General features: G+C 44.0%; 1 protein-coding gene across 1 annotated transcript in view; it reads right to left on the bottom strand.

The window, feature by feature from the left end:
* FRAS1 (Fraser extracellular matrix complex subunit 1) overlaps nt 1-14,945 on the bottom strand; it is a 523,572-nt gene that overhangs the window by 82,871 nt on the left and 425,756 nt on the right. Inside the window, exons 41-47 of the mRNA XM_027970762.2 lie at nt 14,067-14,202; nt 9,907-10,097; nt 8,533-8,686; nt 6,411-6,674; nt 3,285-3,473; nt 1,746-1,865; nt 1,040-1,219 (exon numbers count right to left, since the gene is read on the bottom strand). Of these exons, the coding sequence (XP_027826563.2) occupies nt 1,040-1,219; nt 1,746-1,865; nt 3,285-3,473; nt 6,411-6,674; nt 8,533-8,686; nt 9,907-10,097; nt 14,067-14,202 (1,234 nt within the window). The remainder of the gene's footprint in view (nt 1-1,039; nt 1,220-1,745; nt 1,866-3,284; nt 3,474-6,410; nt 6,675-8,532; nt 8,687-9,906; nt 10,098-14,066; nt 14,203-14,945) is intronic.

The following is a 14,945-nucleotide window of genomic DNA, read 5'->3' as shown; positions in this document are numbered from 1 at the left end:
TCACATTCGTTCAAGTTGCCAAATTCTATAGTTTCTCTTCCTGAAATTAACTCTTTCCTTCCTTCTTTCCTTCCACCAACTACTGTTTACTGGATACTTACTAGGTAGCAGGGGTAATCTCTTTCATTATTTTCATCTTATTATTCCCGCATGGAGGCTGCCCCACTGCCAGAGGCCTCACTAGCTCCCATCTGGCCGAATGCTAAACTTTCTACCTACTGTCACTGCCTCCTTTTTCTTCCTTTCTTTTAGTTTATCATACTGGACACTGGAGGAATTCATTTCTCTTCCCTGTTCAAAATTCTGCAGGGCCTCCTTATTGCCTATTGAATTAAACAGGGATTACTGATTGCCACTCTGAAGACCCATCATAAAATCTCAGTCTACCCATGAACCCAATCTACTGCTATTTTCAGAATATATGCTTTAGCAAAACTGGCCCACTCATAATTTTTGGAATGAGTCCACATGCTGTTCCTATCTCTGGAAATAACACAATTTCTGTCAGCCCAAATTCTATCTTTCAAGGGCACTCTTAAACACCACCTCTGAGCACCTTCCCATCTGATATCACCTCTTTTGCTTTTGAACTCTTAGGATGGCAGGTTTATACAGTTCTTAAAACACCTGTCATCTTCTTCCCTTACATATGGCTGTATGCAAAGGCTCCTTATCTCATCCAACAGAAGACTCTAATGGTTGGGGTAATGTCTCATTCATCTCTTTTTCTTCCCCTGTAGCAGCTGAACCAGGATCTTATTCAATATGCATGTTCACTTTCTATGCGTTGAATTCTAGTGTTGCAGCAAGACGGTTTACATCAAATTGTAACTATCAAATCAACTTCCAGCAAGTAAGCATGGAGTACACTGTATTCTAAGTATAATGCAAGGCAGTATACAATGGTCAGAAATAGTGATGCCAGAAATGCATACTAATAAAGCCAGGTTCGAGGTGAACATATGCACATGATATGGCTGCCCCTGGCACTTACTAAATCCCAGCTTTGGTCTGATGAAGTCAGAGACGATGGGCTTACCTGGCGATGCTGTGTGTTCCAGGTGGCCCAGCTGGGGCTCTCTGGTGATTCTGTAGACCAGTTCTGCGGGTCCTGTCTCCTGGTCAGTGGCAGAGAGTTGCAGAGTGGTGATCTTCTTCACCGAGTTTTCATCCAAGAACAGCCCTTTATTGGTGATGATGACTGGTGGGGATCTGTCTTCTGAAAATATCAGAAAGAGTAACATGAAATGTGATCCTTCGGCTACCTGACGTGAAGAACTGACTCATTGGGAAAGACCCTGAAGGCTGGGAAAGATTGAAGGCAATAGGAGAAGGGGGTGGCAGAGGATGAGATGGTTAGATAGCACCATTGACTCAATGGACAGGAATTTGAGCAAATTCCGGGAGGTAGTGGAGGACAGAGGAACCTGGCATGCTGTAGTGCACAGGGTCGCAAAGAGTTGGACACGACTTAGAGACTGACAACAACAGCAACCTTTTATGCTTCTTTTTTTTTTTTTTTTTCAATTCTGGGCCTAGTGTCCAGGAGTAAAATCAAAATAATCAACATAATCCCCAGGTCTGACTCTCAGAGAGTACATCAGAGAGCCACAGCATTGTGTAACAGTGTTGAGAGGATTTCAGATTTCCACACAAGCCTGTAAAGAAAAGGCTCAAGACTCAAGGTATGCACCACGTGACCTCAGAACTGCTGGAGAACTTTCAAACACCCAATGCCCCCTTACCTGAAACACTGATGGAAAATGACTGGCCAATCAGTTTGTTGCCTTCTCCATCAACCACATCAAATTTAAAAGCAAAGTTCCCACCAGATTCTCCTTTTCCATGACTGTATTCTATAAGGCCTATAACAAGGACGAGAAGATCACAGTTTGCTATTTTGTGTTTTCTGGCCTTACTTCTGAAATGTCAGGTGAGAATTCAATGGGTATTCACACCAATGAATCAATTACCCCCCTCTCACTTTGACACTGCCTTTGACATTTTAGTCTAATGTTTTCATTTCCTCCCTTTCATCTAGCGACTGCCTCCTCATCAGTGACTTCATGATAAAATCACCCCAAGCAGAAAGTGGCTTTGCTTACAGCTGAGGCTCCGAATCTGTGGAAGTCTCTAAGGAAGCCTCATGAATCATGAGGTCAGCAAAACTGCCCATGCAGAAATGGGCACTGACCAGACCCACATCACTGGTGTGGCCCTTTTATCTATCCATGTCACAGGGCAGGAGGACAGAGAGCCACAGACCACTCAGAGAGCTCCCCTAAGGTGTCACTCCCATTTCCCAGTCTTAAATCATTTTAGGAAAGGTGTGGGATATAACCAATCAACAAAGAAACAGATAAAACAAATAAACTCTACCTAGATGTCAATTGGACCCAAAGGGAAAAACCCAATATATTATATTTTTATTAAACCATAGCATTACTTATAAGGATCTAGCAATGTAAATATAACCAAACATCTGGGAAGAAGTCCCTGATCTCATATTCTAAAAAGGGACACTGAGGCAAGGAATATCTAAGGAATTATTCCACTCCCTTCATTAAAGTACAGACAGGTCCAATGATATTTGGGCTGCTATCAATTCTAGGCATGCGTGCACAGACAGGACCTGTATTCTGGTCCTAGGGGAGCATGTTTCCACCTCTAAACGGAAATTGCATGTCATCACCTGACATGGGATTACTTCCCTCTCAATATGTAACTTCTCTTCCTTTCTTATCCCTGAAAGCACTGTACGGTAACTACGTAGCATTTAACATTTATGCTTTCACATTACATCAGCATTTCCTGGAGAAGGGATGAGCTATGTAATCTCCCTGAGGCAGCTCCGATTTATGCCCTTCCATTTTGCTTAGTTCATTAACTTGGGCTCTTTGGGGAGCTGGAGAAAGATATAAATTGTTCACCTAAGGCAGGCATAATTTTCACCTTAATCCATCCCAATTCACTTCTTTTTTCTTTCTCTCTTTCTCTCTCTCATACACTTTTTAGCATCACAGCAAGTCAAAATGATTTTTTCCTCTATAATAGCCCTCAATTTCATCAAGGCTATGTCAAAGCATGAGAACATTTTAGTCAAGAAGGGAAGCTTTTTCCAAACCAAAAAATGGAGGAGACAAGTAAGAATAAATGAAGCTATAACTCAGCTCTTAATTCAAACCAAGAGTGCGCAGTTTGCTGCCATTGGCTACCAGGCACCAATTCCCATTTGACTACAGGGGGTGGAGTTTTTGGAAGTCTGAGTAGGAGAAGTGCCTGACCTTGAGTGATGTCAGCCTGGGTGAAACTTCGGATGGGGCCTCTAGTGGAGATCTGCTCCAGGCTGTCACGTTTTACCATCTGCAGGCGCCCTACTCCAGGATCTTCCTTTAAGATATACATCACCTGGCGGTCATCTGAGTCAGGATCCGTCACTTTCAAGTGCTGTTCTGTGATGGTTGCTATGGACCCTGGAAGAGAATGGGAGAGACTAGGTCCTTCCCCATTATTGCTTTTGGAGAGCAGGTCAAATGATTTTAGGAGACTGGAGACTAAATTATCACACACTCCCCGGTCTAAGGAAGTATCAGCTATGGGACTTCTTCGTGGTCCAGTGGCCAAGAGTCCATGCTCCCCTATACAGCAGCCCAGGGTTTGATCCCTGGTCAGAGAGCTAGATCCTGCATACTGCAAACCCCACATGAAGCAATGAAGACCCAGCTCAGCCAGATAAATAAAACAATTTCCTTCCTTTAGAAAATAAAAAGAAAATATCAGCTGCTTGCCCTTCTGGTTCCAGCTGAATACATTTTAACTTCCCTAAGTGAATAGTCCCAACTTTCCAATTTTCTAATCACCCCCTGAGTTTGGTTCAGTTGGCAAAGAATCTGCCTGCAATGTAGGAGACCTGGGTTTGATCCCCAGGTTAGGAAGATCCTCTGGAGAAGGGAATGGCTGCCCACTCCAGTATTCTGGCCTGGAGAATTCCATGGACTCTATAGTCCATGAGGTCGCAAACAGTCGGACACAACTGGGTGACTTTCACCTTGAGTTTAGATCTGAGCTCCTTTTTCTTCTGATCCAATTTCACTCTGCACATGATCGCTCTCTCCCTTGACCTTTCAGTTAGCACCTAAATCTATGTTCTGAACTTCTAGCTCTGTGATGTAAATGACTCTCAGAACGACAATGAGACTGGCTTGGACCTAATTTATTTACTGTCTTAAGGATCACCAAATCACTAAAAAAAAACAAAATCAAAAAACAGCTTTACATGAACTCACAAACATATCTGGTTGCCATCTCACACTGAATAGTCAGAATCACTGTTCCTCAAGATAGAGGCTATGATGAGAGACACAGAGCAGGGAGACCTGAATACTGACTCCTGGAAGATTGCCCAGGTGCTGGGGACAGAGGCAAGGCAGAGTGTGTGTGTGCGTGCTCAGTCATGTCTGACTCTTTGCGACCCCATCGAAATGCATTGACAGGCGGATTCTTTACCACTGAGCCACCTGGGACTGTCTCTCCTGGCAAGCACCTCTTCTCAGGGCCTTCCTCTTTGTTCTCCTCTCTAGCCCACTTCTCACGTTAAAACAGTGAATTCTGATAAAGTGGGTCCTAGTTAGTTACTCATGTGTAATAGAACCTGGTCTGTGGAGTGACAGTCTGCCATGGGCCCTGAGCGTCTCTGTATGTTTTTGCTGGGTAATGCCAAGAATGCAAGGTTTGACCTCTTGTTCTCTGGGCTATTCTCAGGGAGCATGCCTGAGGGAGGAGGTGACATCTTCCTCTGGGACACAGATGAGGTTTGCTTATCGCTACTATAACAAGGAGAGCTCCCAAGCTCAGGGTTCATTTTCTGTAATTCATCACCCTGCACACAAATGTATTCGTCTGGGCCCTCTGAATTGTCCCTGTGGGACTTGGAGGGGATTGTCACAGAGAACTTTATTTCTGACCAAGGAATCTCAGCTTCCCCAGTGGCTCAGCAGTAAAAAAATCCTCTTGCAGTCAAGGAGATGCAGGTCTGATCCCTGGGTCAGGAAGATTCCCTTGGAGTGGCAAAAGGCAACTCACTTCAGTATCCTTGCCTGGGAAATCCCATGGACAGAGGAGCCTGGCAGGTTACAGCCCCAGGGTCACAGAGTCAGACATGATTTAGGGACTAAATAAAAACCACAAGGAATCTCATGTGTTTGACCAGCATCCATGAAAGAGTAATAGGTCAACTTATTAACCTATAAATAGGGCAAAGTTAAGTCCCAGACCTAATACTTGGGACCTTTGGGAATCTCCACATTTTCAAATACCGTTCTACCAAATATTTTTTCACTACAGAATACATGTGAAACTAAGAACAGACAAGCAAACAGAAGTCCAGTGTGATATAGATGCTCTGTGGACCAAAGGTCCATTCAATAAGTAACTTCCTACTGCAAAGTGACTCCAAGACCCACAGTTGTCACAGGTCCTTCAGTGTTGCATATCCACCAGCAAACTGGGAATGTTAGATCCTAGAACACCACATCTGCTGCTGCTGCTGCTAAGTCGCTTCAGTCGTGTCCGACTCTGTGCGACCCCATAGATGGCAGCCCACCAGGCTCCCCCATCCCTGGGATTCTCCAGGCAAGAACACTGGAGTGGGTTGCCATTTCCTTCTACAATGCATGAAAGTGAAAAGTGAAAGTGAAGTCGCTCAGTCGTGTCCGACTCTTCGTGACCCCATGGACTGCAGCCAACCAGGCTCCCACGTCCCTGGGATTCTCCAGGCAAGAACACTGGAGTGGGTTGCCATTTCCTTCTCCAATGCATGAAAGTGAAAAGTGAAAGTGAAGTCGCTCAGTTGTGTCCAACTCTTCGCGACCCCATGGACTGCAGCCTACCAGGCTCCTCCGCCTATGGGATTTTCCAGGCAAGAGTACTGGAGTGGGGTGCCATCGCCTTCTCCGGAGAACACCATATATAATGGTTCTTAATTACTGATATAATCTCTCCTAGTGCATGATGACTTCCCATTTGCCTCTCCATGACTTTAAAGAAAAAAAAGAAGCATGTTGAAAATCCTGCTAGATTTTGTTGTTTGTTTCTGTAGGGTTGGTTGGGCAGTGTCAGTGTTCTAAGAGATCGGGACCTACAAGTGGTTGCATAAACGAATATTCTGAGGACCCTGGAAATACTATAAACTCTTCTCAGTCTTTCCTCAGATTCACAGACACAGGTGTCTGGTCCAAAGAACTTCAGAGATTTCACACTTGTCATTCACAATGCTTAGTGTCCCCAAAACAACAGGTTTCCCTAAACTCTGCACACCCAGTTCAAGATCCTCCCACACTGCTGACATGGAAGGAAGCATTGCGCAGGAACAAAGAAGAAACCATGGCCACTCTCTTCCATGCCTATGGTACCTGCTGAGAGCTGGAGGCCTCTGTTTACAGCCAGCTGGGGGTTGTCACTTGTAGGCAGTTCTATATATATCTCCATCCTCCCCGTGTCTGTGTGGAGGCCATCAGTGAGGGAGAACCGGAACTCATCCACTGCTACACCTGGACCACCAGGCATATACCCAACTAGCCCAGCCAGGATATCTTGATAGGTGAAGGAGGAGCCCTGGGCCAAAACCCTCCCATTCTCCAGAGGTTCAGAAGCAGTTTGCCTCCGGAGCAGATGACCTGAGGAAGGAAGTAAAAAAAAAGAAAGAAAGAAAGAAACAGTTCAGTTCAGTTCATTCGCTCAGTCGTGTCCGACTCTTTTTGACCCCATGAACTGCAGCACACCAGGCCTCCCTGTCCATCACCAACTCCTGGAGTTCACTCAAACTCATGTCCATCGAGTCGGTGATGCCATCCAACCATCTCATCGTCTTTCGTCCCCTTCTCCTCCTGCCCTCAATCTTTCCCAGCATCAGGGTCTTTTCAAATGACTCAGCTCTTTGCATCAGTTCAGTTCAGTTGCTCTGTTGTGTCCGACTCTTTGCGACCCCGTGAATCGCAGAATGCCAGGCCTCCCTGTCCATCACCAACTCCCGGAGTTCACTCAGACTCATGTCCATTGAGTTGGTGATGCCATCCAGCCATCTCATCCCCTGTTGTCTCCTTTTCCTCCTGCCCCCAATCCCTCCCAGGATCAGAGTCTTTTCCAATGAGTCAACTCTTTGCATGAGGTGGCCAAAGTACTGGAGTTTCAGCTTTAGCATCAGTCCTTCCAATAAATATTCAGGGCTGATCTCATTTAGGATGGACTGGTTGGATCTCCTTGCAGTCCAAGGGACTTTCAAGAGTCTTTTCCATCACCACAGTTCCAAAGCATCAGTTCTTCAGTGCTCAGCTTTCTTTATAGTCCAACTCTCACATCCATATGGTAGAGCAAATATGGCACTAAAACATTATCTGATTTTGTCAACTTTGAGCCTGGGTAGAACGCCAAGCCCCTTGGACATGTTGACTGCACATGCATAAGTAACCAACAACTCAGAATTTTATACAAAAGCACAGGGTGACGCTCGATGACCTCATCTCCAAATAAAGAAGATAAAGTTCCACTTTTCCTGATTAAAAATCTCTTAAGGGGACACAGATGAATACGGAAATACAGTGGCCTAGGAATCAAATCTCTCTCCACAAATTCAAACTCACTTCACTATCTAAGCCTTATTTTCCCCTTCTGTAGGGTGAAAGTAGCACTCTCCACTTGCTGCCTTCCTCCCGAGGCATCTGGGATGAGACAGAGGAATTTATTTTAAACTCCATTTATGTTCAGAAAGACACTAAGCATCCTAGGGCTGAGGCATATTATGCTATTTTCAAGGGTCATGTGTATGTAATGAAACACAGTGTTTCATTAAAGAAAGTGAAAGTAGATGGAGGCAAGCTAAAATGTAATGACCAACAGCTTCTCTGGTGAACTCTCCCTCAACAGGAATAGTTTTACCTGTAAAAGGTCAATAGCCATTAGGCCACCAAGCTACCACTTAGGAGATGAAAACTGCAGAGCTTTAGCTAATACTAGGTAGTTAGCACTTAGAATGGAAGTAGGTAGAAGATTACCATGGTGGTGTTTTAAACCTCTGGTTTAATCAGGAAAAGTGCTTTCTTTGCAAAACAGATGAGCTCATAAAGATTATCTACCATGCCTCCAACCTGAAATGAACACCCTTTGTAATTAATTACAAGGTGGCTATTCTGTTCTTTGTATGAAATAGCCCAGGATGATCAAGCAATGATGCCCCCTCCAAGAAGAGGATGTGAAGATTCTGAAAACTTGTTCTGCCTGAGGCTACAGAAGAAAGCAAGAAAACAGCTGAAATTGAATTTCAGAGACACCAATTACCCAGGAGTCAGGCTTTTAGAACAACCAGTCTATGGTGACCCCAAAGAATATAAACTAGCTGTGAATCTGATTATACCTTGATGCAATGAATGGACTATGCACCAGGAAGGTAGAGGAATGATCAGCTGAAATCAACGTGTTTATTCTAATAACCCATCGAGCACCTCAGTTAAGAAGCTTCCCATAGCAGTTATGTCATACCGTGGCCAGGCTTTTTTGTCAATACAAAAATCAGCTCATTATCTGGAGTGTCCAGGTCTTGCAAGCTCAAAGAAGAATTGCTGATCACCACTCCTGAGCTCAGCTGCACGCCAAGGGGCCTCAAGGTCACTCTGGGAGGCTCGTCGTTCTTCCTCTGATTAAAGCATAAAATGTTAGGTCTCACACAGATACTGGTTTAAGAAGAAAAAAAGAGTGCACACTATTCAAATACAGTAACACCATCACATCAACTTTCACCACTGAAATAGCATTTAATGTGTCATCATCTCTTATTGTTATCGTTGTTGTTGTTATTGTATTTTTATTGAAATATAGTTGATTAACAATATTGTGTTAGCTTCAGGTGTATACCAAAGCAGTTCAGTTATATATTTTTTCAGATTGTTTTCCACTATAGGTCATTACAAGATATTGAACATAGTCTCCTGTGCTAGACAATAAATCCTTTATTGTTTATTTTACGTATATAGTTTGCACCTAATATGTCACTGTCTTTAATTCTCACTCAAAATGGTTATGTTGAAAGCTGAGCAGATCACATAAACCAGATATGCCCTTGATGGACATGCTACAGAAATCTCCGGCATTCTCCATAGGTACGATGATGGCATTTTCCAGATGCCAGAAATATGGACATGTGGTTAGACAAGTACAAGTGTACTGGGGGGATAAAAGGGCACATTGTTTTGAAATCATAGCTGTCTTAGAACCTATGATAGAGGACACATATTTGAAAGTGCAGGTGTCTCAACTGTCTGCCTGACCAGCCCCAGCAGAAGTCAGCTCCCCTCCACCCTTGTCCCCCAAGGGTGCTGAGAGTGCCATGTTTTGTTTTCTCAAGGCAGAGGGTATTCCATTCTGAGTTTTATCTTTTATCTCTCTCTCCTCAGGCTGACAGAGCAAGCCTATGTAGTTGCTCAAAAGGGAATATATACAGCATCAGGGAACACATTTCTTTAATGTTATAGTATGATGAACAAATGTGCTAAAATGTTAGAAAGAGCAAGTATGTACGTAGAACTACATATAATAATTGCAGGGAAAAATAAGCATATGTTACTTTTCACCTCATATGAGGCTAGCCAGTTTTCTCTGTCTGTGAGAACAAAGTGTCTTCACACAGACCAGATAGATTTTATCCTAAAATGGAAATTCAGATTTCCAAGTCATACCATCTCCAAATGTCAGCCTTAATTCTACAAGTTTCCTAAAGGTCAGGGTTATGCTTTTTAAAGTGACCTCTAAAATTGAAGGTCCAACCCAATTTTATTTGTTTTTGAGTTCTTTTGAAGCTATCTAATGGTGGGATATTGTGGTCAAAGGCCCAACTTTTTCAGCTTCCAGAGTCTTTACCTCGATGGTGATGTTGATGCTGTGGACTTCTGATCGACTGTTTCCATCACTTACATAAAAACTGAAAATATCATGGGTTGGCTCAATGCTTTCATGAACACTCTGAAAGTAGTAAATGTAGTTTTCCAGGACATCTTGAATAGGGAACGATGCCTCTAGGTCACTGGTAGTTCCAGGGCCAAACCGATCACCTGCACCAACAGCAAGAGGGAACTTTTATCTTGATCCATAAATTCCTGCTTTCTGAGCTGAACCAGAAAGCATGACAGCACTATCAACAAAAGGTGAAAACAAGTTTGAGAATAAAGGTGGGAGAATGGAATTTGAAGACTTGGGTGGGACCCCAGTTTCCCCACTATTTCTCATCAATAAGTGGGACTCAAATGAGTTACATGTATGAAAGTACTCAGAATGCTATTATTTAATAGAGCACAGAATCAATGGTTGTTTTGTTAGAAATATTTGATAAAATAAGTCATGGACAAATATTGATATAGGAATAAAAGTTTTACACTTTAGTCAATTTCAAAACCATTTTGCAAGAGAAACCTTTTTTCTCTACACAAGAAAGTGTGAACTGTATATCTTTAAATCTAAGAAATATCTCCTTAAGCATGTTTTCATTTGACAATTCAGTTCCTTAAGAAACCTCTAGTAACCTCATGGGCTAGTGCTCAGCCCCTGGAATGGTACACTAGAGCCACTGTGATGTTCAGGGACCATCCAGAGCTCAGGTGTTCAGGCACTGAGATGTTCAAGTATCATTCAGAGTTTCATGGAAAGTGCTGGTTATGTTTTCTTTTCATTCCAACCCCAAAGGCCAAGGGAAAGAATAAGCACTGTGTAAATGTTGGATGACTTGTCTCTTATTTGGACTAAATCTCTCTAAATGATTGATTTAAATGGTTACATTTTCTTCTAAAGAGAGGAGAAAAAAAGAAACCCCTGTATTTTCAAACACTCCCTAGATATACATCAACAAAGAAAAGTGTAGATAGAAGATCTGAAAACAATAACACTTTCTCTTTCCCTCTTCCCTGGTTTTTGCAAAGATGAGATCATATATTACAAGGCGACTGACTTCCTAGTCGAAGACAGACAGGGTCATTTTTTGTTGACCTCCAAATTGAAAGAGTAGGAATGAAAATGTTTTATTTACAATTTGTTTGTGACAAGAATTCAAGACAAATATTCTTTTTTTTCAATGATGTGAATTTTCTTAAATTGTACCCCTCAGATTTGATTCCTCTAGATACCAGAAGCATAGGGAGTCTAAGTGATTAGTGAGCTGATAACCCCTAGGGCACACAGTTCAGAGTTTCCAAAAGGAATTGCTATAATTCCTTAAAACTTTAATTTTCTCTTTCTGTTTATCACTATAAATATAAGAAATGTGGCAAAAATACGCTAAGTGAAGCCTAAAAATGTATTCAAATAGAATGACTTTCTATCATTAGAAACAAGCTATTCAACAAGTGAATCTGTCACTGAAGCTTTAAGCATCAATCCTTTTGATTCTTAAAACTGCATCTTCTATTTTTTCATATAAACCATTCTTATTAATGAGTTTCCTCGCCTTCTTCAATAGAATATATTATGTGCAAATTAAATAGTTCTTGATGTGTGGAGGCTATATCATGAACATCTATTACTGCACTGTGCTGGAACACAGTGATGCCCAACAGGTAATTAAGGTGGGCCCTAGCTGTGCACCATACTAACTCAGTTGTTAAAGAATCCGCCTGCAGTGCAGGAGACCCCGGTTCGATTCCTGGGTAGGGAAGATCCCCTGGAGAAGGGATAGGCTACCCACTCCAGTATTCTTGGGCTTCCCTTGTGGCTCAGCTGGTAAAGAAACTGCCTGCAATGCGGGAGACCTGACTTTGATCCCTGGGTTGAAAAGATCCCCTGGAGAAGGGAAAGGCGACCCACTCCAGTATTCTAGCCTGGAGAATTCCATGGCTTGTATAGTCCATGGGGTCGCAAAGAATAAGACATGACTGAGTGGCTTTCACTAGTTGTGCTGGTACTAAAGGAACGTAGGTTCCACGCTGTTAGATTTTATACTGAACAATATGACTGTTCGGTTCTTGTGCTAGTGTGAACTTAAATGATTCTTCTTCTGATGTTTTTAAAAAGATGTTCTTTTGGTCAGCTGGACTCTGAATCTAGGTAGCTACATAAAATGAGACTCTGTTCTGAAAGCCCACGAAGCAAAGGATGGGACCTTACATGATATGTGTTAGGACAATGATTTGCCCCCCTGAACGTCTTTTCCTTACTTCCAGGTTCGTACTAATGCAGAGCATTGGGTCTCCAAGTGTGGTCCCTGGACCAGCAGTAATGGAACCCCCTGTGAGCCAGTGAGAAATGCTAATGCATAGATCTCACCAACCTTCTGCAACAGGAACTCTGGGGTTACTGCCCAGGAATTTGTGTTTGCTCAGGCCCTCCAGGTGAGTCTTATGAGCATTAAGGTTTGAGAACCACTTTAAGAGGGGCCAAGAACTGCCAGAAATTTGACTTCTGGACCAGTGAAATAGTCCTCTGCGTGCACTCCAGGTTAACATAAAACAGCATTAGAAAGCCTTATCAGAAACCACCCAGAGAGAAGAGAAGGCTGGGGGCAACCATCCTTTTCTGATTCCCCACTTTTGCTTGTGCTTTCTTCTGCGAGAAACACTGTTTTCCCTCTGCCCACAGCAACTCCCACTAACCCTTCCTCAGACATTCCCGCCTTCCCAGGCAAAAGTGATTGCTTTCTCCTGTATCCTTTCTTGGTGCTTTGCTCCTTTCCCTGTCCTGGTATTTCATGATTATACCATCAGTCTTTGTATCTGTCTCCTGCGCGAGGTCAGGGATGTCTTATTCCTCTTTTATAATCCACTGCCTCTCAAATACTGGAGAGGGTAACCTTTCCTTTCTCCAGGTGATCTTCCCAACCCAGGGATCGAACCCAGGTCTCCTGCATTGCAGGCGGATTCTTTACCAGCTGAGACACAAGAGAAGCCCAAATCTAATGCAGCAATAAACAAATCTAAGGGCACACTCTGCAAAGCAAGATGGGGAAAAGACTCAAGGTTTTCTCTAGGAAAACATGACCCCTGCTAAATGAGTTTCTGGTAAAACTAGACTCAAATCCCAGGCATCACTCAGGCCACAGACACCTTCAGTCAATAGCCTCTCTGTGGGAGCTTCGAGCTACACGCCAGTTAGAGCCGAGCGCTAGCACTCAGGAGCCTCCCAGCAGAGGTGGTGGTAAGGTCACCTGCCAGGAGCTGTCTCAGCTGCCAGTCACTGTGGACACAGGGGGCCTGTGGACAGTCCCCGCCTCTCCCCTTCCCTCCTCTGTGATAACCACCAAGAGCAGTGGGTCCAGGGCAGATGGTCGGGGAGAGGGTCACAGACAGACAAGCACGCATTTCAATTCACATCATATATTTAGAAAAAGCTGAGGCGTCAGCTCTGGTTCAGCTAAACAGTAGCTACCTCACAATAAAACAACAGACAATCTTATTCCTTGACATTCAATTTCAAGTGCAATCCCCAAGCCCCTCTGTCCTAATGGCTGGCACTTTTCCCTTGTTCTAGTATTCCCCACGGCACTGACTGACCTCCTAACATCTTCCACAATTTTCTCATTTCTTAGGTTTCTTATCTGTCTCCTCCCACCAGGATCTAAGGCACCGCAAAGGTAAGGGTTTCTGTCTGGTTTACTGATCTATGTGTGTGTACGCTCAGCAGTTTCAGTTGTGTCCGACTCTTTGCAACTGCATGGACAGCAGCCCACCAGGCTCCTCTGTCCATGAGATTTCCAGGCAAGAATACTGGAGTGGGTTGCCATGCCCTCCTCCAGGGGACCTTCCCAACCCAGGGATTGAACCCATGTCTCCTGTGTCTTCTGTATTGCAGGCGGATTCTTTACCATTGAGCCACCAGGGAAGTCCCTTACTGATCTATCCCCAGTGCTTAAAAAAGTGCTTCACATACAGGAAATGCTCAGTCAATATTTGTTGAGTCAACAAGACCTTCCTTCCATTTCTTAGAAACAGTCCCCCCCCTCTTCGGGTCTCCCTGTCCAGGTTAATTGCAGGCAGTGACCCCCCTCCACCCTGCCTCTTCTCCCCAGGTCTGGAACAATTCTACAGCCAGGCTGGTACCTGTCCCCGTGTTCTCGATGCAGCCATACTGGGGCAGGGCGCTTAGCTTAATGATGGCGTCCTCCTGGAAACTGTCCTCAGCTGCAGCAGCGAAGAAATGGTGAAAAGAGAGTGGGGTCCTCCCTCCCTCGTCAACCTAAGAAAGAAAAGATTGGAGAGAGTCCTTGGGCGGTTACATGGACTGCAGTAAAAAAGGACTGAATCGAAAATTGCTGCCTGGGGTGACCTTCCATTTGTTTGAGGAGGCAGATTCTCTACAGACAAGATGAGGAATGTGCCAGCTGCTGGGGCCCGGCCATCCTTCAGCACGTCTCAGAGCCATGCTCAGACGCAGTGACGTCTGTGTTTGCCTTCAAAGCTGTGCTTCTTCCATGATGGATCTGGTTATAAAGCAGCTCTGGCCCATTCTAATCACCCACCTCGGAACAGTTGCATGGCAGGAGGGCTGCCTTCCTTCGAATCAACGTTCAAAAGTCCGCAGCTTCAGAATGATCCATCCAGTCCTCCCTTGGATACTGTGAGTGCATCCTGTCCTATAGGAGTTCCCACCAGAGATAAAGTCCCCTTTATCCCATGACAGTGTATGCTTAAAGGTGCAAGGAAGACAGGGCTCACCGTACCTGAAAGCTAGTGCTTATCATTACTGTCAAAGAGAATAATAAATCGGTTTAAGTAAAAGCAGTAGCTCCAGCTACCTTTCTCCTTTCAGGCCCTGTTTTGTATGCTAACGTTGCAACCTGAGTCTAGTGTTTTTTGTAGCCTGCTGGATATGCAACTTGACTTCTGAATGACTGTTGGCTAAATACAGGAAGATTTATAAATTATAAAGTGGAAGGTCACCCTGACTCTGAGAATGGGGAAGGTGCAAAAGGCTTCCCC

This window comes from Ovis aries, chromosome 6 (assembly GCF_016772045.2).
Source record: "Ovis aries strain OAR_USU_Benz2616 breed Rambouillet chromosome 6, ARS-UI_Ramb_v3.0, whole genome shotgun sequence".
In the NCBI taxonomy this organism is placed as follows: domain Eukaryota; kingdom Metazoa; phylum Chordata; class Mammalia; order Artiodactyla; family Bovidae; genus Ovis; species Ovis aries.
Note: the sequence above shows the minus strand (reverse complement) of the source record. Positions and strands in the feature narration are given on the sequence as shown.